General features: G+C 43.3%; 1 protein-coding gene across 2 annotated transcripts in view; it reads right to left on the bottom strand.

The window, feature by feature from the left end:
• elp4 (elongator acetyltransferase complex subunit 4) overlaps positions 1 to 23053 on the bottom strand; it is a 263084-nt gene that overhangs the window by 118340 nt on the left and 121691 nt on the right. For both annotated transcript variants that reach the window (XM_078220930.1, XM_078220932.1), the window contains exon 7: positions 22212 to 22400. In XM_078220930.1, the coding sequence (XP_078077056.1) occupies positions 22212 to 22400 (189 nt within the window). The remainder of the gene's footprint in view (positions 1 to 22211; positions 22401 to 23053) is intronic.

Below are 23053 nucleotides of genomic sequence, written 5' to 3'. Positions count from 1 at the left end.
AGTTGAGATGTGGACCAAGAGTGCAATAAGTTGTAATCCACAATTAGAATGAGGGGGGGTGTAGGTTGGCAAATATGACTGCAGAACAAGGTAGAGCCATAGAGGGATTGGAAAATAAGGATACAGATGTTGTAAACAATTTCCAGGGGCGTCTACAGAAGACAAAGGTGATGACCATCCAGGTAGGTTCAAAATTCTGTATGAGTTGAAAATTGTGAAGGACACAGGTGAAGAGAACATGGAAAAAACGATCCTAATGGTGAAGGAAACTTGATTGAAGATTTCAGAAGCAGTGGAGCGAACACAGCAGTGTAAGCAAGTAACGCTTTGTGAATTGGTGACAATGGTTCTAGTGAAGGACTGAATGTTGGACAGAAAGCTCAGCTTGGTAAATTAAATTAGGTTTAATGCTGTGGAGGATGAATTCCTGGAATGCATACAAAATGGTTTTCTCGAACAGTTCATTGAGGAAGCAACTAGGGGATGAGCTATTATAGATCTAGTCTTACGCAATGGGAAAGGGCTAATTAATCTAGATCGAGTCTTATGCAATGAGAAAAGGCTAATTAATAATTTTGTTGTAAAGGAGCCATTAGGGAAGAATGACCATAAAATGATGGAATCTTACATTAAATTTGAAAATTATGAGTGCAATTCAAAACTAGAGCCTTAAATCTAAAGAAAGGAAAATCTGAAAGAATAAGGAGCAAATTTGCTGTGGTAGATTGGGAAACTCCGTTAAACAGTATAACAGTAGACAGGCAAGGATTAGCATTTAAAGAATTAATACATGGCTTACAACAAATATATGTTCCTTTGTGGCACAAAAACACAACCAGAAAAATAATCCAACCGTGGCTAATAAGAGAAGTTAAAGTTTGTACCAGATTAAAGGGAGAGGCTTATAAACTTGCCAACAAAGTAGTAACGCTAATGACAGCTTTTTAGAATTCAGCAAAAGAGGACCAAGAAACTGATAAAGGATTGGAAAATAGAATGAGAGTAAACGAATGTGAAACATAAAAATGGATTGTAAAAGTTTCTATAAGTATGTAAAATGGAAAAGATTAACCAATATGGGTCCACGACAGGCAGAGATGGGAGAATTTATAATTGGAAAGGAAATGGCAGAGAAACGAAAATATTTTCTGTGTGTCTTAGAACAAAGAACAAAGAACAATACAGCACAGGAACAGGCCCTTCGGCCCTCCAAGCCCGCGCCACTCCCTGGTCCAAACTAGACCATTCTTTTGTATCCCTCCATTCCCACTCCGTTCATGTGGCTATCTAGATAAGTCTTAAACGTTCCCGGTGTGTCTGCCTCCACCACCTTGCCCGGCAGCGCATTCCAGGCCCCCACCACCCTCTGCGTAAAATACGTCCTTCTGATATCCGTGTTAAACCTCCCCCCCCCTCACCTTGAACCTATGACCCCTCGTGAACGTCACCACCGACCTGGGAAAAAGCTTCCCAGTGTTCACCCTATCTATGCCTTTCATAATTTTATACACCTCAATTAGGTCGCCCCTCATCCTCCGTCTTTCCAGTGAGAACAACCCCAGTTTACCCAATCTCTCCTCATAACTAAGCCCTTCCATACCAGGCAACATCCTGGTAAACCTCCTCTGTACTCTCTCTAAAGCCTCCACGTCCTTCCGGTAGTGTGGCGACCAGAACTGGGCACAGTATTCCAAATGCCACCGAACCAACGTTCTATACAACCGCAACATCAGACCCCAACTTTTATACTCTATGCCCCGTCCTATAAAGGCAAGCATGCCATATGCCTTATTCACTACCTTCTCCACCTGTGACGTCACCTTCTTCACGAATTAAGGTACAAAAAACCTTCCAGAAATACTAGAGAACCAAGGGGCTAGCAGAAATGGGAAATGGAAAGAAATTAGTTTTAACTAAAATGTAGTACAGAAGAAACAAAATTGATAAATCCCCTGGACCTGATGATCTACCTCCCAGAATGTCGCAAGAGATAGCTGTAGAGATAGTGGATGCATTTGATTTGGTTTGATTTGATTTATTACTGTCTCATGTATTGGTATATAGTGAAAAGTATTGTTTCTAGCGTGCTATACAGATAAAACATACTGTTCATGGAGTACATAGGAGAGCAGGAAAGGAGAGGGTGCAGAATATAGTGTTACAGATAGGGTGTAAAGAAAGATCAGCTTAATATACGTTAGGTCCATTCAAGAGTGATGACAGCAGGGATGTAGCTGTTCTTGAGTCGGTTGGTATGTGATGTCAGAATTCTGTATCTTTTTCTCAGCAGAAGTGGAAGAGAGTATGTCTGGGTTTGTAGGGTCCTTAATTATGTTGTGTGCTTTTCAGAGGCATTGGGAAGTGTAGATGGAGTCGATGGATGGGAGGCTGGTTTGCTGATGGACTAGGCTTCATTCACAACCCTTTGTAGTTTCTTGCAGTCTTGGTCAGATCAGGAATCATACCAAGCTGAGATACAGGTGGCACGGTGGCACAGTGGTGAGTACTGTTGCCTTACAGCGCCTGGGACCGGGTTTGATTCCCACCTTGGGTCACTGTCTATGTGCAGTCTGCATGTTCTCCCTGTGCCTGCGTCAGCGTCCTCCGAGTGCTCCGCTTTCCTCCACAATCTGAAAGACCTGCCGGTTAGGTGCATTGGCCGTACAGAATTCTTCTTCAGTGTACCTGAACTGGCGCCGAAGTGTGGCAACTAGGGGATTTTCACAGTGTGTTTTAAACAAAATAATGGGGACAAGAGGCCAAGTTTGGGACGGTGTGATAAATTAAGTTGAGAAGACAAGGGAAGAGAAGGTAGGAATAAAATAAAAGAGCAAGGGAAATAAAAATCAAAGCATGACAGGAAGGGACAGAGTGCACAAACCTAAGAGTGCACCAGCAGACGGGGATCAAGGTTAAAAAGCAGTAAAAAGACAGAATTAAAGGTTTTTTATCTGAATGCATGTAGCATTCATTACAAAACAAAATAAATTGACAGCATAAACAGAAGTATTATGATCTGATAGCCATTCGAGACATAGGGGGGCGATTCTCCCAAAAGTGCTGAATTGGTGGGAAAACTGTTCTAGATCATGACTGTTTTTTCAGTGCAGCTTCAGACCTGAATCTCCCCACTCTGTGCAATGCAGAGGTCACAATCGTGATTATCATTAAAAATCCAGGGGGATTTTTCGTGCCAGAGTCCGACAGCTCCGGAACTCTGCGCATGCGCAGTGGCCCCGATCTGGCAGTCTTCCCGTTTGCTGGCCAGCTCAATCGCTGGCCAACCCGGGACCCCCGCAGTGCTGCCCCTCCGGCACCCCCCACGGCCCGATCGTGGCCCCCCGGCAGACCACCACCCCCCCAGCCTGCCCCGATCACTGGCCTCCCTCCAGCCCAGAACGATCCCAATGCAGAGTGGCAGCGGGACCTCCCAACCCCACCAATTGCAGTAGGCCCCGTCCACAATAGGCCCCGCCCCCTTGGCACTGCCCGATGCCCAATGGTGCCCCCAGGCATGGGCACTTTGCCCTTTGGGCAGTGCCAGGGGGCACAGGCTGGCAGTGCCAGGGTGCCCATGCCCAGGAGGCACCAACGCCTGTCGCCCACCCCCCCTGGGGGGCCCCCCGATTGCCCCCCCCCTTCACTCCGACAGGGTCTCCCACTAGTTCCCCGAACGTGGGGAGCAACTCTAAATCCCGCTGGAATGAAGTACTCCTGGCAGGGTGGGAGATGCTATTGGGCCTGGCAAGTTCCGTGCCAGGCCCGATAATCACATCTAAAGTACATCTAAAATATATGTTAAAAATATTCAAATGACTTACCTCACTTCCCGCTGGTTTTCTGCGTGTTCCCAGCGGCACCATTTTCTTCCGGTTGGGAGATGCACGCATGTCGTAAACACTTGTGGGGAACCCGCGAAATGGTCAACATGCGCATCTCTTTCCCCGACCCGCCAGAAAAGTTGCGGGTCGCAATGGGAGAATCTGGCCCATAGTTTCAGGTTGACAAAGACTAGGACTTGAATATTCAAGGGTACATGACATTTTGGAAGCACAGGAAGCTATGAAAAGGGGAAGGAGTAGTTCTGTTAATTAAGGATGACATTAGTACAATAGAGAGAGGTGACCTGGTAAAGGTAAGAAGACTGTGGCAGTGGTTTGTAGGCCCCCTAACTGTAGCTACACCTGTTCATGGACTATACAGGAAGTAATTATGGCAGCTTGTGAGAAAGGTGCAAAGATAATGATGGATGATTTTAATTGATATCTTGATTGGACAAATCAATTGACAAAGGTGACATGGACGATGAATTCATTGTGTTTTTGGGACTGTTCTAGCACAAACTGAAGAGCAGGCTATACTCGATCTGGAAATGTGCAAAGGGACAGGGCTAATTAATGACCTCATACTGAAGGTGCCCTTGGGTAGCAGTGATCATAACATGATTGAATTCCATATTATGGGCCCGATTTTACCATTTTGATCCTAAGTGCTGAATCTGGGCGTAATTCAGATTCGACCTGGAAATCTGTTCTCAGGCACCCCCATACGCACTCAGCCTGAAAAAACATCGCGGGTCTGAATTGTGCTGTGGGTGGGGCTTATCACAGCTGAAACGATCGGAGCTTTGAACTGCGCATGCGCAGTGAGAAAAAAAATTGAAAAACGCGTCCCTGTCACATCGCTCCCGGGCCGCAAAAAGTGGATAAAGCGGCCCGGGAGTATAAAGTGGGAGTGATGGCCCCCATAGACATCGCCCCACCCCCAAAACATAACTGTCCCCCTTATCTACCCCCCCCCCCACTACCCAGACCGATCGCGACCCTCTGCCCCACTTCCCCCCCACCGATCACCCGCAGAGTGGCAGCGGACCCCGCGCCCCGCCTCCCTCCCTGTCCCCCCCCCACCAGAGAATGATCTGGCCTCCCTCCCCATCCCCTCTCACCAGAGAATGATCTGGCCCACCTCCCCCTCCCCCCCACCACCGATCTGAGTTAGAGAGTCGTTGGAAAGCTCTGAACTTACCTCTTCAGAAGCTGGAGCACCCGAAACAGACCTTTGCCGAGCAGGTCTGTTTCGTGCTGAATCTGGACACGCGAACGCGATGGTAAAGGGGGAAATGCTGGTAAAGTTGGGCGGGCAGCCCATTAATTCAATTTAAATGCATGCAACTACATTTAAATCGCCATTGCGCCCGTTTCGGGAGCGAATCGGATCGCAGCCATTTTCGGGCCTAGGTAAAGTGGGCATCTGCGTGGGTGCGAATCGCGTTAATGGCCTCACGCCCGACTTTACCAAGTTTTCGTGCTCGAAAACAGGCCCGACACAATGGTAAAATCGGGCCCTATCTTTGGGAGAGGGGAGTGGATCTAAGGCTACTAGTGTTTTAAAGTTAAATCAGGGCAATTACGAGGGCAAGAAGAAGGAGTTGGCTGAAGCGAATTGGGAAATTAGATGAAGGGATCAGTCAGTGGAGATGTAGTGAGATAATTCAGCATATTCAGAAAAGACACAATTTTTCTTTTTCACTGCAATGTAAGGGACACTATCCGTGGCTAACTGAAGAAGTTAATAATCATATCATATTTCCACAATGACAAGTGGAAGGTCAGATAATTGGACAGAATATAAAGAACAGCAAAGAATGACTGAAGATGGCAGTGGAGGAAATTAGAGTCTGGGAAAAAGCTAGTGAGAAATATAAAAACGGATAATAAGAGTCTGTTACAGGTATTTAAAAAGGAAACTAAGTAAAGTGAGTGTTGGTCCTCCAGAGAGTGAGAATGGGGAATTGGTAATGAAAAATAAGGAAATAGCGGATGAACAGAACAAATATTTTGCATCTTATTTCACTGTAGAGGTTACAAATAACAACTCAGAAATAATTGTGAATCAGGAGATGAAAGGGAGGAGCTTAATTACAATCACCAGGGAAAGGGTATTGAAAAATTATGAGAATTAAAAGCTGACAAGTTCCCAGATCCGGATGGACTTTACCTTGGGATCTGAAAAGAACTAAGATAGTAGATGCACTGATTTTAATTTTTCAAAATTCTCCAGATTCTGGAAAACATTAAGTGCGATTCCTCTATTCAAGAAAGGGAGGAAACAGAAGGGAGGGAACTACAGCAGGAAACATCTGTCATAGGAAAATTGCCAAAATCTATTAAGCAGGTTTTAGCAAGGCGCTTAGAAAATCTCAATGCAATCAAGCAGAGTCAACATGGTTTTGTGAAAGGCAAACCACATTTGACTAATTTAGTGGAGTTCTTGAGGAAGTAACAAGCAATGTGGATAAAAGGGAAGGTGCAGATCTGCTGAACATAGACTTCCAGCAAGCATTTAACATGTCTTTTACACAAAATTAAAGCTCAGATTAGAGAGTTAAATGCATGGCTCTAAGATTGGTATGGGAGAAATAGGTTTTGATTCATGGGGCACTGGCACAAGCACTGGGGAAAGCCAGAGCTGAACTATTGGGATGATTTTTACCTCAACTGTGCTGGGACAAGTGTTCTGGTGAATCGTATAACTAGAAAAATAGAGTGTGCTTTAAACAATAGATTGCCAGGAAGGGACAGAATGTACGAACCTAAGAGTGCACCAGCTGTCAGGGATCACAGAACCATAAAACCATAGAAAATTACAGCTCAGAAACAGGCCTTTTGGCCCTTCTTGTCTGTGCCGAACCATTTTATGCCTAGTCCCACTGACCTGCGCTTGGACCATATCCCTCCACACCCCTCTCATCCATGAACCCGTCCAAGTTTTTCTTAAATGTTAAAAGTGACCCCGCATTTACCACTTTATCCGGCAGCCCATTCCACACTCCCACCACTCTCTGCGTGAAGAAGCCCCCCCTAATATTCCCTTTAAACTTTTCTCCTTTCACCCTTAACCCATGCCCTCTGGTTTTTTTCTCCCCTAGCCTCAGCGGAAAAAGCCTGCTTGCATTCACTCTATCTATACCCATCAAAATCTTATACACCTCTATCAAATCTCCCCTCAATCTTCTACGCTCCAGGGAATAAAGTCCCAACCTATTCAATCTCTCTCTGTAACTCAGCTTCTCAAGTCCCGGCAACATCCTTGTGAACCTTCTCTGCACTCTTTCAATCTTATTTACATCCTTCCTGTAACTAGGTGACCAAAACTGTACACAATACTCCAAATTCGGCCTCACCAATGCCTTATATAACCTTACCATAACACTCCAACTTTTATACTCGATACTCCGATTTATAAAGGCCAATGTACCAAAGGCACTCTTTACGACCCTATCCACCTGTGACGTCACTTTTAGGGAATTCTGTACCTGTATTCCCAGATCCCTCTGTTCAACTGCACTCTTCAGAGTCCTACCATTTACCCTGTACGTTCTACTTTGATTTGTCCTTCCAAAGTGCAATATTTCACACTTGTCTGCGTTAAATTCCATTTGCCATTTTTCAGCCCATTTTCCTAGTTGGTCCAAATCCCTCTGCAAGCTTTGAAAACCTTCCTCACTGTCCACTACACCTCCAATCTTTGTATCATCAGCAAACTTGCTGATCCAATTGACCACATTATCATCCAGATCATTGATATAGATGACAAACAACAATGGCCCCAACACCGATCCCTGCGGCACACCACTAGTCACAGGCCTCCACTCAGAGAAGCAATCCTCCACAACCACTCTCTGGCTTCTTCCATTGAGCCAGTGTCTTATCCAATTTACTACCTCCCCATGTATACCTAGCGACTGAACCTTCCTAACTAACCTCCCATGAGGGACCTTGTCAAAGGCCTTGCTGAAATCCAGGTCGACAACATCCACCGCCTTCCCTTCATCCACTTTCCTGGTAACCTCCTCGAAAAACTCTAATAGATTGGTCAAACATGACCTACCACGCACAAAGCCATGTTGACTCTCCCTAATAAGTCCCTGTCTATCCAAATATTTGTAGATCCTATCCCATATCACACCTTCCAATCAAGGTTACAAAAAAGTAAAAATAACAGCTCTGTATCTGAATGCATGTATCATTCATTATAAAACAAAATGAATTTACAACATAAATAGAAATAAATATGTATGGCCTGATAGCCATTAGAGGTATGACTGCGGGATGACAAAGACTAGGACTTAAATATTCAAGGGTACGTGACATTTTGGAGATGGTGTAGAGGGTAATAATTTAGTATGTATAGATAATTGGTTAGCTAACAGGAAGCAGAGAGTAGGGATAAATGGGTCTTTTTCAGATTTGTAAATGTGACGTGTGAAATGCCGTAGGGATCAGTAATGGGGCCTCATCTATTTACAATTTACATCAATGACTTGAACGAAGGAACTGAATGTATGGTTGCTAAATTTGCTGATGACACAAAAGGTAAGAAAGTAAGTTGTGAAAAGGACATAAGAAGTTTGCAAAAGGACAAAGGTTAACTGAGTGGGCAAAATTTTGGCAGTGTGGGAATATGTGAACTTGTTCACTTTGGAAGGGGGAATGGAAAAGCTCATATTCTTTAAATGGAGAGAAATTGCAAAATTCTGAGATAGAGGGATCTGGGTATCCTGGGACAATCAGGAAATGTTAGTATGCAGGTACAGCAAGTGATTAGAAAGACAAATGGAATGTTGCCATTTATTACAAGGAGAATGAAATATCACAGAATTACAGAATTGTTATTGTGTAGAAGGAAGCCATTTGGCCCATTGTATCTGCACCAACTCTCCAAATGAGCATCGTCACTAAATGCCATTCCCCTGCCTTTTCCCCGTACCCCTATACATTGTTTCTATTCTAGTAATCATTTAATGTGCTCTTGAATGCCTGGCTTGAACCTGCCTCTACCACACTTCCAGGCAGTGAAACACTTGTGTGAAAATTATTTTTCTCACTTCACATTTGCTTCTTTTTCAAATCATTTTAAATCTGTACCTTCTCATTCTTCATCCTTTTACAAGTAGGTAGTTTTTCCCTACCTCCTTGACCCAGCCCCCTCATGATTTTGAACATCTCTTCAAATCCCCTTACAATAATATAATATAAAAGTAGGGATCTTTCGCTACAGTTGTACAGAGCCACATTTAAAGTACTGTGTACAGTTTTGGTCTCCATATTTAAGAAAGGATAAAAATGCTTTGTAAGCAGTTTAGAGAAGGTTCACCTGACTGACATCTGGGATGGGGGGATTATCTTACGAGGAAAGATTGGAAAGGCTGGGCCTCTATCCATTGGCGACTAGAAGAATGAGGGGCAATCTTATTGAGACACACAACGTCCTGAGGGGACTTGACAGGTTGGATGCTGAAAAGATACTTCCCCTTGGGGGAGAGACTAGAACTAGGGGAAACAGTTTAAAAATAAGCGCTCCCCCATTTAAAACAGCGAGGAATTTTCTTCCTTTCAGAAGGTCATGAATCTTTGCAGCTCCTTTCCTCAGAGAGCGCTGGAGGCAGGTTCAATGAGCATTTTAGGAAGTGGTAAATAGATTTTTGACTAACAAGGGAATCAAAAGTTATTGAGGGTAGGTGGACTGTGGAATTGAGCTCACAATCAGATCAGCCTCGATCTTACTGAATGGCAAGACAGGCCTTAGGGGCCAAATGACCTACTCCTGTTCCAAATTTTCATGGAGGGGGATGTGAGGTTAAAAAGGTATCCCAGATGATATGGGGCCAGGGTTGGATTTGGAAGGAAACTTGAAGAAGCAGGAGAGAAAAGACTAAGTAGGCGGGCTGAATTTTGCATACAACAGTGCATTAGCCCCTTTTATTCAATATCAGACATACATATGGAAGTTGGTGGGAAGGAGAAGGTTAATGTTGACAGAAAGAAATATGACCTTGTTCTCAACATCCATTTTGAGCCTGGAGCAATTTAGGATTTAACCATGAAGAGTAAGAGTGCTCAAAAAGGCCGAACCACATCGCGTTGTTCACAGTGAGATTAGTAATGTGCCAAGTGTGCCTCAGTATGCAGGCACAGGATTTGGTTCGTGGAGGTGTGTAATATACCAGGAAAAATGATAAATGTGATTTGACTGCTCGGGATATAACTTAGATTAGTGTAGTTTGAATTGAAGCAAAATACTTCCTGATTACATAGAAAAAAAAATCAGTGAAGTCTGTTCCATGGCAGACCAAAGGGGGAGGTGGAAACAGGGCTGCCTGTGAGGAACTCAAAAATAAACTGTTTTCAGGGTTGAAAAGAGGGATGGGGGGGGAGGGCATAGTGATTAGACTTGCATAGGAGGAGGATGTGGTCACTGATATACCCAAACAAGCTATGGCTTTGATAGCAATTATAACCTTGAAGAAATGAAAGGCTTGTGTCCATGTTGTTGTGGATATTATGGGGAAACAAAAATGAGTGAAAAGGGTGTGGACAGGAACTAAGGCAGAGAAACTAAAAAATATGTTTTTTTTTACTGACCATTCCTTGCTTTTTTAAAATGAGACTGGATCCAACCTATGCTATGTATTTATAATAAAATTAAAATTACCCTTTGAAAAAAATAGGTGTTGTATTATAGCTTGAGAGCCATGGTATAAATAGATGTTATGCAATTCCCAGTAGTAGATGCAAGTCTTGTACTAAAGTAAACCTCATCATGTAACCAAAGAGAAAAATATAATAAAACTATTGGGATTTGGATTTGCTATTTATACCATACATGAGTTCACTGAACTTTACAAATACTAACTTTAGATGCTTTGGAGTGAATGCAAAATACGTAGAATACAGCAAAATTGCCACCTGCCTGATTTGCTCCACACTAATCCAAAACACAGTTGTCTATATCCCGTTCTGCACTAACCCCTACTTGTCTATTACTCCTATCTTTGCTAAATCACACCGGCTATCTCTCTGCAAACATGACTAAAATCTTCATCTTCAAATTCCTCCTAGGTCCGCCCTTCACTCTACCAATACAAACTGCGCCAGATCTAGTCTCCCTCCTTCAGCCTTTGATCTTCAGATTCTGCCTTCCTCAGCCTCTCATCTTCTGTCTATTCACAGGTGGCATAATTTTCGGCTGTTCACTAGAATTATCCAGAAGAATATGTATAAACTTCTTAAAAGGGCTCGATACAGTAGATACAGAGAACATAAGAAATAGGAGGAATAGGCCAATTGGCTGCCCAAGACTGATTTGCTATTCAATAGGATCTGATATGATTGCGGCCTTAACTCTAATCTTCTACATGTCTTTGATAACCCTCAACTCCCTTGTCGATCAAAAATCTTTTAAACTCAGCCTTAAATCTAATCACACAACCTCCACTGCTCTTGGGGGTAGAGAATTCCAAATATTCACAAACCTCAGAAAAAAAACTTCCTCCTCCTCCTCTGTCTTAAATGGAATACCCTTATTTTGAAACTGTGTCCCACCTTGTTCTAGATTCTGCCATATGGGGAACTATCCTCTCAGGCTCTACCCTGTCAAGACCCCTCAGAATCTTACACATATCAATAAGATCATCTCTCATTCTTGTAAAACCTGATGCCTACAACCTTTTCTCATAAGACAGCCGCTTCGTCCCAGGAATCAAATTAGTGAACCTTCTCTGAACTGTCTCCAATACAAATATATACCTCCTTAAATAAGGAGACCAAAAATGCATGCAGATCTCCAGGTGTGGTCTCACTGAGGATGTAAACTAGTTTGGCAGGGGGGTGGGAACCAAAGCAAAGGTGAATTAGCTGAAGGGGCACCAGAGAGTTGGGCCAGTAAGACTCAGAGAAACAGCAGGCAGGGTAGGATTGCTAATCAGAGAGGGTCTGGTGGACTGAAGTGCATTTGTTTTAATGTGAGAAGTGTAACAGGTAAGGCAGATGAACTTAGAGCTTGGGTTAGTACTAGGAACTATGATGTTGTTGCCATTACAGAGACTTGGTTAAGGGAAGGACAGGATTGACAGCTTAACATTCCAGGATACAGATGCTTCAGGCGGGATAGAGGGGGATGTAAAAGGGGTGGGGGAGTTGCACTACTGGTCAAGGAGAATATCACAGCTGTACTGCGGGAGGACACCTCGGAGGGCTCATTCAGCCGAGGCAATATGTGTAGAGCTCAGGAATAGGAAAGGTGTAGTCACAATGTTGGGGGTTTACTATAGGCCACCCAACTGCCAGCGGGAGACTGAGGAACAGATATGTAGGCAGATTTTGGCAAGGTGTAAAAGTAACAGGGTTGTTGTGGGGGGAGATTTTAATTTCCCCTATATTGGCTGGGACTCACTTAGTGCTAGGGGCATGGATGGGGCAGAGTTTGTGAGGAACATCCAGGAGGGTTTCCTGAAACAGTATGTAGATAGCCCAACTAGGGAAGGAGCCATACTGGACGTGGTATTGGGGAATGAGCCCGGCCAGGTGGTCGATGTTTCAGTAGGGGAGCAGTTCGGGAATAGTGACCACAATTCAGTAAGTTTTAAAGTACTGATGGATAAAGATAAGTGTAGTCCTGAAGTTAAGGTGTTAAATTGGGGGAAGGCTAATTACAACACTATTAGGCAGGAACTGAGGAATGTAGATTGGGGCCAGACGTTTGAGGGCAAATCAACATCTGGCATGTAGGAGGCTTTCAAGTGTAAGTTGATAGGGATTCAGGACCGGCACATTCCTGCAAGGAAGGATAAAGGATAAGTATGGCAAGTTTTGGGAACCTTGGATAACGAGAGATATTGTGAGCCTAGTCAAAGAGAAAAAGGAAGCATTTGTCAAAGCTAGGAGGCTGGGAACACACGAAGCAAGTGTGGAATACAAGGAAAGTAGAAAGAAACTTAAGCAAGGAGTAAGAAGGGCTAAAAGGGGTCATGAAAAAGCATTGGCCAGCAGGATTAAGGAAAATCCCAAGGCTTTTTATACATACATAAAGAGCAAAAGGGTAGCCAGGGAGAGGGTTGGCCCACTCAAGGACAAGGGAGGGAATCTATGCGTGGAGTCAGAGGAAATGGGTGAGGTATTAAATGAGTACTTTGCGTCAGTATTCACCAAAGAGAAGGAATTGGTGGCTGATGAGTCTGGGAAAGGATGTGTAGATAGTTTGAGTCATGTTGAGATCAAAAAGGAGGAGGTATTGGGGTTCTTGAGAAACATTAAGGTAGACAAGTCCCCAGGGCCTGATGGGATATACCCCAGAATACTGAGAGAGGCAAGGGAGGAAATTGCTGGAGCCTTGAGAGAAATCTTTGTATCCTCACTGGCTACAGGGGAGGTCCCAGAGAGGTCCCATTGGAGAATAACCAATGTTGTTCCTTTGTTTAAGAAGGGTAGCAAGAATAATCCAGGTAATTACAGGCCGGTGAGCCTTACATCAGTGGTAGGGAAATTATTGGAGAGGATTCTTCGAGACAGGATTTATTCCCACTTGGAAATAAGTGGGCGTATTAGTGAGAGGCAACATGGTTTTGTGAAAGGGAGGTCGTGTCTCACGAACGTGATCGAGTTTTTCGAGGAAGTGACGAAGATGATTGATGAGGGTAGGGCAATGGATGTTGTCTACATGGACTTCAGTAAGGCCTTTGACAAGGTCCCTCATGGCAGACTGGTGCAGAAGGTGAAGTCGCATGGGATCAGAGGTGAGCTGGCAAGGTAGATACAAAACTGACTCGGTAAAAGAAGACAGAGGGTAACAGTGGAAGGGTACGTTTCTGAATGAAGGGCTGTGACAAGTAGTGTTCCTCAGGGATCAGTGCTGGGACCTTTGCTGTATATATATATATATATATATATATATAAATGATTTGCAGGAAAATGTAACTGGATTGATTAGTAAGTTTGCAGACGACACAAAGGTTGGTGGATTTGCGGAGAGCAATGAGGACCATCAGAGGATACAGCAGGATATAGATCAGTTGGAGACTTGGGCAGAGAGATGGCAGTTGGCGTTTAATCCGGACAAATGTGAGATAATGCATTTTGGAAGGTCTAATACAGATAGGAAATATACAGTAAATGGCAGAACCCTTAAGAGTATTGATAGGCAAAGGGATCTGGGTGTACAGGTACACAGGTCACTGAAAGTGGCAATGCAGGTGGAGAAGGTAGTCAAGAAGGCATACGGCATGCTTGCCTTCATCGGCCGGGGTATTGTGTTTAAAAATTGGCAAGTCATGTTGCAGCTTTATAGAACCTTAGTTAGGCCGTACTTGGAATATAGTGTTCAATTCTGGTCGCCACACTACCAGAAGGATGTGGAAGCTTTGGAGAGGGTACAGAAAAGATTTACCAGGATGTTGCCTGGTATGGAGGGCATTAGCTATGAGGAGAGGTTGGAGAAACTTGGTTTGTTCTCACTGGAGTGATGGAGTTGGGGGGAGACCTAGTCGAAGTTTACAAGATTATGAGAGGCATGGACAGAGTGGATAGTCAGAAGCTTTTTCCCAGGGTGGAAGAATCAATTACTTGGGGGCATAGGTTTAAGGTGCGAGGGGCAAGGTTTAAAGGCGACGTACGAGGCAGATTTTTTATACAGAGAGTAGTGGGTGCCTGGAACTCGTTGCCAGGGGAGGTAGTGGAAGCAGATACGGTAGTGACTTTTAAGGGGCGTCTTGACAAGTACATGAATAGGATGGGAGTAGAGGGATATGGTCCCCGGAAGGGTAGGGGGTTTTAGTTAAGCTGGGCAGCATGGTCAGTGCAGGCTCGGAGAGCCGAAGGGCCTGTTCCTGTGCTGTAATTTTCTTTGTTCTGTGTTCTTTGATGCTGCTCCTATTTCTTATGCCCTTGTAAGACTTCTCTGCCTTTTTACCTTCTTCAAAAATCTTCTAAAATGCACCTTCTTTGAATCGCCCCCTCCCCACCCTGCTATTATTAACCCTATTCCCTGGCATTCTCTGATGTATTTTCTTTTTATTTCGCTGTAAGATGTCTTGGGATGTTTTGTACATATTAATGGACATGGTAAATTGCTTTTTCACACAACCTCCAATGCCTGGCTTCATGTTCCTGTGGTCATAAATCCTGAAATCAACAATGTGACAAGTTGCATTTTTCAGCAATCTGAATTTGGAACTGAGCTTTACACCATGTACGTCAATGACTTGAAAAGAACACTGAGCTCATTATCTATATTTTTAGATTATGTTAAATTAGGAGACGTAGTAAATTGTGTAGATTGGAACAGGAAGTTACAATAAGATATCGACAGATCGAGTGAGCGAATAAAACTATGATACTTGGAGTTTAATGTGAGGGTGTGTGAAGTCATTCACTTTCGGTCAAAGGAAGATAAATTGGAGCATCTTAATGTTGAGAGGCAAGGTGCTGTAAGGCTATGCAATTTAGCAATCCATATACACAAACCACGAAAGGTTCATAAGCACAAAAAAAAAAGGCTGATGGAATCTTGGCCCTAATTTCAAATCGGTTGAATTATAAACACGAGGAAGCGATGATTCAGTTGTATGATCCTTGATCAGTCCCCACTTGGAGCACTGCATTCAGTTTGGGGCACTTTGTTCATTTATATTGCCCTTGGAAGGGGTATAGCGTAAATTCACCAGGGCTATATTAGGTTTAAAGGATTAAGTTGGGAGCACAGGTTACATTCACTTCGTTTCTATTCCCTTGAGTTTACATGTTTGAGGGATGATCAAATTCAGATGCTTAAAACAATAAAAGGACTTCACAGGATAGATACCAAAAAAAGAGATAATCCAGAACAAGGAGGGCATAATCTTAAAATTAGAGCTAGGCCATATAAGAGTGAAATGAAGAATTTCTTCTGCGCACAAAAGATAGTGGAAATAAGGAACTCTATCCTCCAAAAAGCAATGCATGCTTGGGGTCAATTGAGATTGATGTATTTTTCTGGTTAAGGATATCAAAGACATGAAAGGCAGTAAATAGATTTGAGGTACAGATTATCCATAATCTATGACAGAACAGATAAGAACTTGAATGGCCTACTCCAGTTCCCATGAAACAAAGGTAGTGATCCAGGAAGTAGGGGATATTATTTACTTGCTGCAATTTGAATGGCTAAGCTTTATCCCATCTGGAGAGGTGTACTGTGGTTTATTATGCATGCAATACGTCATGGATGTTGTAAGAGATGTGCTAGCAATTTCTCATCAATTTGGCATTGGTGTCAATGGTGAAAGTCAGGCTAAACAAGACAATTCAAAGTGACTAATGAGCTACTTGACTTGTAAATGTAGTGTAGCACAGTGTGTGCAATTTCAGGGTTACTATGTCTCTCCTGTACATAAAAATAACTTACACTTCACTGGTTGATTCACAGATAGGGAGAAAGGTTTTATGGGTTGGTTAAAACACCAAGACTAACCATGAATGCATCTGATACAAGGTTGCTGATAGATGAATCCAAACTCCTCCCTCATCAGGAAGCGTAGTGGAGAACATGCCTCTGTCTGCATCAATGGGGACGAAGTAGAAATGGTCGACTGCTTCAAATTTATAGGTGTCCAGATCACCAACCTGTCATGGCCCCTTGCCAACTCTGTAGTTAAGAAAGCTCACCAACGCCTTTACTTTCTCAGAAGACTAAGGAAATTTGGCATGTCCACTCCAACTCTCACCAACTTTTACAGATGCACCATAGAAAGCATTCTTTCTGGTTGTATCACAGCTTGATATGGCTCCTGCTCTGCCCAAGACCGCAAGAAACTACAAAGGGTGGTGAAAGGGTAGCCCAATCCATCACGCAAACCAGCCTCCCATCCATTGATTCTGTCTACACTTCCCGCTGGCTCAGAAAAGCAGCCAGCATAATTAAGGACCCCACGTACCCCAGACATTCTTTCTTCCACCTTCTTCCGTCGAGAAAAAGATATAAAAGTCTGAGGTCATGTACCAACCGACTCAAGAACTGCTTCTTTCTTGCTGCCATCAGACTTTTAAATGGACCTATGTTGTACTCAGTTGATCTTTCTCTACACCCGAGCTATGACTGGAACACTACATTCTGCACACACTCCCTTCCTTCCCTATGGATGGTATGCATTGTCTGTATAGCATTTAAAAATCATTTAAAAGGTGCCTAGATCTGAATCTGAAGTGCTGTAGTTGCAAGGCTATGAACAAGGTGCTGGAAAATTGGATTAAAATGAATCGCTCGTTTCTTTTTTCCCTTTTTGGTCAGTGCAGACATGATGGGCTGAATGGCCTTCCTGCAGTGTAACTTTTCTATGATTCTTAGGTTCATGGATGACATCAGGATGATGTGCTATGACTTGGACAAAGGTAAGTCGATGCTAATACCTAAACAAAGGACCAATGGAAAGATACGGATCATGAGTCCATCTGTAGCAAGCTGCCTGGACTACATGTGCCCTGTTGCTATCACAACATGATGCAAATATGGTGCGACATCTGAAATTAATATGCAGATGGACTAAGAACAGTACAGATGGAGAAAAGTCAACCTGGTGGCTGCTGTAAACCCATGTACTTATAAAAACTGTTCAATAAAGGGTGGTGACTGAAATTAGAGAGGAAGACATTGGACGGAATTGTACCGGCACGTCCACCTGAGGTTCGTACGATCCCGCCCGAGGCCAACGGAGAATGCCATTCTCCGAGCCTCGCCTGCTCCCAGAATCGGGGTGGGCTTGCCAGTAAAATTCCGGCCATTATGTGGGGAAGAAGTACATAAGTACTCATTTTCTTTCATATCTCCCCATTTCAAATGGTGTGAATGACATGGTATTTTAATGGGTTGTGTCCTTAGAATTGGAAGCCCTACTCCTGACTCACCCTTGCAGGTAAAACATTTAGGTCTGTTCATCAGCATGATCTACTAAAAGTAAGAGTTTTCCTTTGCTGTGCAATTTAGCTTCATTAGACCGAAACAGCGTTGGAAGGGAATGCTTCCTGTGGCCCCATGATGCCCTTCTAGTTGGTATCATCAGCTGGTAAGAATTAGATTCCTCAAAGTGGGATCCTACAGTAACTCATATCTGTGCCTGTGACATGTGCTGAGCACAGCAAGCCTACAGAAAATATCAGTATCCAGGTTAATAGAAAAAGACATGGATATAACAATACATTGCCATGAATGTATGATATTAAATTGCTCTCTGTTGTCCGACATGCTCTTATCACACGAAGAGTTGTTGGCACAGCTCATGAGTTGCGGCTGGCACATTTCCCTCCAGAACCCACAGAAGTAGATGGGCGGCATGATGGCTCAGTGGTTAACACTACTGCCTCATAGCGCCAGGAAACCGGGTTGGGTCACTGTCTGTGTGGAGTTTGCACCTTCTCCCCGTGTCTGCGTGGGTTTCCTCCGGGTGCTCCGCTTTCCTCCCACAGTCCAAAGATGTGCGGGTTAGGTTGAGTGGCTATGATAAATTGCCCCTTCGTGTTGGGGGGCTAGTTAGAGTAAATACGTGGGGTTATAGGAATAAGACCTGTGGTTGGTGCGGACTCAATGGGCCGAATGGCCTCCTTCTGCACTGTAGGGATTCTAATTCAAGCAGGGTTCACTCTGTGATGGTAACAACTTTATTGATTTGATTTATTGTCACATGCATTGGTATACAGTGAAAAGTATTGTTTCTTGCGCGCTATACTCTCAATGCATACCGTTCATAGAGTACATAGTGGAGAAGGAAAAGAGGGTACAGAATGTAGTGTTACAGTCATAGCTAGGGTGTAGAGAAACTTCAACTTAACCATAGAAATCATAGAAACCCTACAGTGCAGAAACAGGCCATTCGGCCCATCGAGTCTGCACCGACCACAATCCCACCCAGGCCCTACCCCCATATCCCTTAACATATACCTGCTAATCCCTCTAACCTACACATCTCAGGACACTAAGGGGCAATTTTTTAGCATGGCCGATCAACCTAACCCGCACATCTTTGGACTGTGGGAGGAAACCAGAGCACCCGGAGGGAAACCCACGCAGACACGAGGAGAATGTGTAAACTCCACACAGACAGTGACCCAAGCCGGGAATCGAACCCAGGTCCCTGGAGCTGTGAAGCAGCAGTGCTAACCACTGTGCTACCGTGCCGCCCTCTGTATAAGGTAGGTTCATTCAAATGTCTGATGGCAGCACAGAAGTCGCTTGGCACATGATCTCAGACTTTTGTATCTTTTTCCCAACAGAAGAAGGTGGAAGAGCGTGTGTCTGGGATGCGTGGGGTCCTTAATTATGTTGGCTGCTTTTCTGAGGCAGTGAGAAATGTAGATAGAGTCAGTGAATGGGAGGCTGGTTTGCGTGATGGACTGGGCTACGTTCACAAAACTTTGTATTTTCTTCTGGTCTTGGTCAGAGCAGGAGCTATACTAAGCTGTGATACATGTAGTATATCAACTGTAGTGAATCCGGGCAATTTGGGAGGCTGGAGTTGATCTGTGCCATGACTAGCCTTTTGAAGCACTTCATAATGATGGATGTCAGAGCCACCGGGCGGTAGTCATTAAGGCACGCTGCCTGGCTTTTCTTTGGTACAGGGATGATGGTCGTCTTATTGGTAAGGGTCTGCCACCTTTGGAGTCCTGGGAAAGTTTGGAGGGGAGGGATGAGAGCTGAGTGGAGGCTGAATCAAGCAGATTGTGTCAGAGGAAGTGGGCCTTTCAGTTGGATTTGTGTTGCAAAAGGTAGGACTGAAGGATTATGTGCAGAGAAAATGGAAAGATGTATAGAGGCTGCCAGGGTGAATAACACACAGCAGGCCTAAAATTACCAACTATCATTACAGATGTATCCTCCTCTCCCATTTTCCATTCTTGAAAAAAAGGCTGGCTACTAGATGTGCAAAATGCTTTTGACTTCTAGTCAGACTAGAGGACTGAAGTGTGGTTTGTACTCAGATTAGGGTTGCTGATGAAGCCAACCAAAATGGTGCATATTGGACAACATTATCAAAGACAGAGACATTAACATGCAGTTCAATGGTCATCAGATACATGATGCTGCTCCTTGAGCCTTTGAATACACTTCCTTTGGCAGCACTCCCGAGCCCCATGATCTCTACCACCACAAACAACAAAAGCATTGGAACAGTATCACTTCCAAAACTTACACAACTTGACTTCACCATTCTTTCACCTTTGCTGGATGCAAACCTTGGAATTTCTCAGCCAAGATCATTGTGTGGTCATCTTCAACACAAGCAACAATAACTTACTTTTATATAGCACCTTTAAAGAGTAAAATATTGCAAGTTGTTTCACAGTAGCAGTTTGTCAAAATTTGACAAAGGGCCACATACAGAAATATTTGGACATACGACAAAAAACCTGATCAAAGGGGTGGATTTTAAGGATCTTAATGGATTAGAGGTAAAAAGGTGCATATGATTAGGGAGTGATTTCCAGAGCTTATGGCCCAGGCAGCCAAAGGTCAATGATGGAGCGATGGAAATTGGGAATGCGGAAGAGGCCAGAATTGGCCAGTGCAGATATCTCAGACAGTTGTAGGGCTGAGGAGATGAGAGAGATTAGGTGGAGGAACAATGAGATTTTAAAAATCATGGCACTCTCAGACCAAGATGCAATATAGGTCAATGGGTGAAAGGGACTTGGGTGTGAGTTAGGATATGGGCAGTAGAGTTGAATGAGCTCAAGTTTACCTATGGTATGTGGTCAGAAGCCAGCCAGGAGATCATTGGAATAGTTGCATTTTAGGTGACGAAGGCAGGGATGAGGATTTAAGCAACAGATGGGCTAAGACAGGGGCAGAGACAGCTGATGATATGGAAGGGGAAGTAGGCAGTCTTAGTGACGGAGAGGAAAAAGTATTGGAAGCTCAACAAAGGTTGGGAACAGTCTGGTTCAACCACTGACAGTGGTCAAGTAGAGGGATGGAATTGGTAGCTAGGAAATGGGGTTTGCGATGATATTGGTTTCGGTCTTCCCAAAATTTAATTGGAGCAATTATCTGTTCATCTAATAGTTGCTATTGGACAAGCAACACAATAAATCAGGAGTTGTGGAAGAGTCAAAAGAGGTGGAGGTGATGTAGAGTCGGGTGTTATCAGTGAACATGTGGAACCTGATATGCTTCTGGATCATGTTGCTGAGATGCAGCATGAAGATGAGAAATAGAAGTCAGTGAAAGATGGGACTCCAAGGGAATAGAATGGGTGCAGGAAGAGATGCCAATGAAGTTTAAGACAATAAAAAACCACCACTTTCATTGGTAACTATGGAAGGGCAATAAATGAGACTTTGCCACTGTTTCCCACATCTTGTGAATAAAAAGATAAGTGAATATTCAAAAGTTAAGCATTAATGACTGGATAATGTCTCAATAAGTAATGCTATAAAAATTGCTATTCATCAAAACACTGATGCTGCTGTGCTTTTTTAAACTCTTTAAAGTGAATGATTTTTATTCCCCTCCTGTATGATCAGGTGGTGCTCTACTTTCTGAACAGTCCATTTACCTTAAATGTAGCTGAAAGAAATTTACCGCTGAAACACACTGGACTTTAAATAAACGAATGTACTCAATAATTATCTGCTACATTAAGTCTTTGTACTCATTAAACATGTTAGCAATAAGTGTTCATTCCTTTATTAATGTTGATAGGATTAATAAAGAAGGGTTACTTCAACTTGATGTCATTACCAAGTACAATCGTCCATTGAAGGTTTACTTTTCACACCTACTTTACTTGTAGCACTTTTAAAGGGTGTATTTACACACCAGCTTTAGGACATTGCAAACCTGATGCTAGGTTATAAGCACAAAGGCAGGCAAATGGTCTGACTTTTGATCATATGTGGAATGGAGGATTTTAGAGCCTTGATGCCTTGTAAAAATGGTCTCTTGGTCCAGTTTATATCTCCGTGTTGTCAGGCAGCCTTAAACCATCATGAACCCATAAAATTAGATGACTTGAAAACTGGTTTCAGAAAAACAAAGTGTGAACAGCTTTCTGATGAAAGATTAATAACCTGAAAATGTTAACTTTGTTTCCCTCTTCACAGATGCTGCCAGACCTGGTGAGTATTTACACCATTTTCTGTTTTTATTTCAGTATAGAAAAGGTTGGGAACACATGCTTCTGTTTGCTCAGGTCATCCACGTTTGAAATGGCATGGCAATGGGAGTACTTGTCTACTAGAAATAATATATTTTGTTCAATTACAAACTGTTGTTGGAGAATCACAAAATTAGGAGCTTCATCACCAATAAAAGCAAACTAGTGTTCTATGGAATTATGATTTATTTCTACTTGAAAATACAACTACTTAAAAAAACTGCATGTAAAATAAATTCCGCTGTCTAACCTGGGTGAGGTATGCTGGCACGGTAATAATGCAGGCAGACAGAGATGTTCTGAGGAGTCCACGGAGTACATACAGAAATTTAGTCAGACTGTAAGCATGTTCGGGGTTTTCACTAAGACCAATATCCTCCCCCCACAACAGTGAGCCGAGTGAATGGATTCCTATCCGCAGGATATTCCTCTGTTTAGTCTGCAGGAAGAGAAGTGCAAATGAATGTGACAAAACAGCAGGGCTTTGCTTATAAATGACACCCTTTCCACCCAGTTCATATTCTAACGTACGAGAGCTGTAACAGCTACTGGACAGGTGACAAGGCTCTGAAGTTTCTGTCTGGACTTGCTTTCCAGCTGCCCAACGGCTCATAAAACAGCTTGTTTCCTTGGCATATCAACAGGGAAGGATACCAGTAGGACCTTAATAAGAGCTACACTTTTGCAAAGCTTACATAGCTGCTAGCAAAGTGCCAAGAAAGGATCAGCGTATGCTAGACTTCCAGCTGGTTTGGGCCAAGATTCTGTTAACAAAAGCTGCCTGTGGTATCCCATCGATTCATGCTACCAAAATGGGTGGTTAATTTGACACTTTTACTTTTATGGAGAAACCTGTTGCTTAGACACAGAAAAAGCAATGTTTAAATTTTTTACTCCTTGATCATATGCAACTAGTGACAAAGGAACAAAATGCATTCTGGAAGAGCACAGTGAGGTAAAGGTCAGTGGAAGGCAATGTGCAATGAAGACCCATAGCAAAAAAATATCAAAAAAATAAACCTTATTGTGCAAGTCTTTTCAGTTAGAAATGACTTTGTTGAAAGGTTCTTAGGGTGTCTGTGTGTCACTTCA

This window comes from Mustelus asterias, chromosome 9 (assembly GCF_964213995.1).
Source record: "Mustelus asterias chromosome 9, sMusAst1.hap1.1, whole genome shotgun sequence".
Lineage (NCBI taxonomy): Eukaryota > Metazoa > Chordata > Chondrichthyes > Carcharhiniformes > Triakidae > Mustelus > Mustelus asterias.
The sequence above is the reverse complement of the archived record's forward strand: the minus strand, read 5'-3'. Positions and strand labels throughout refer to the sequence as shown.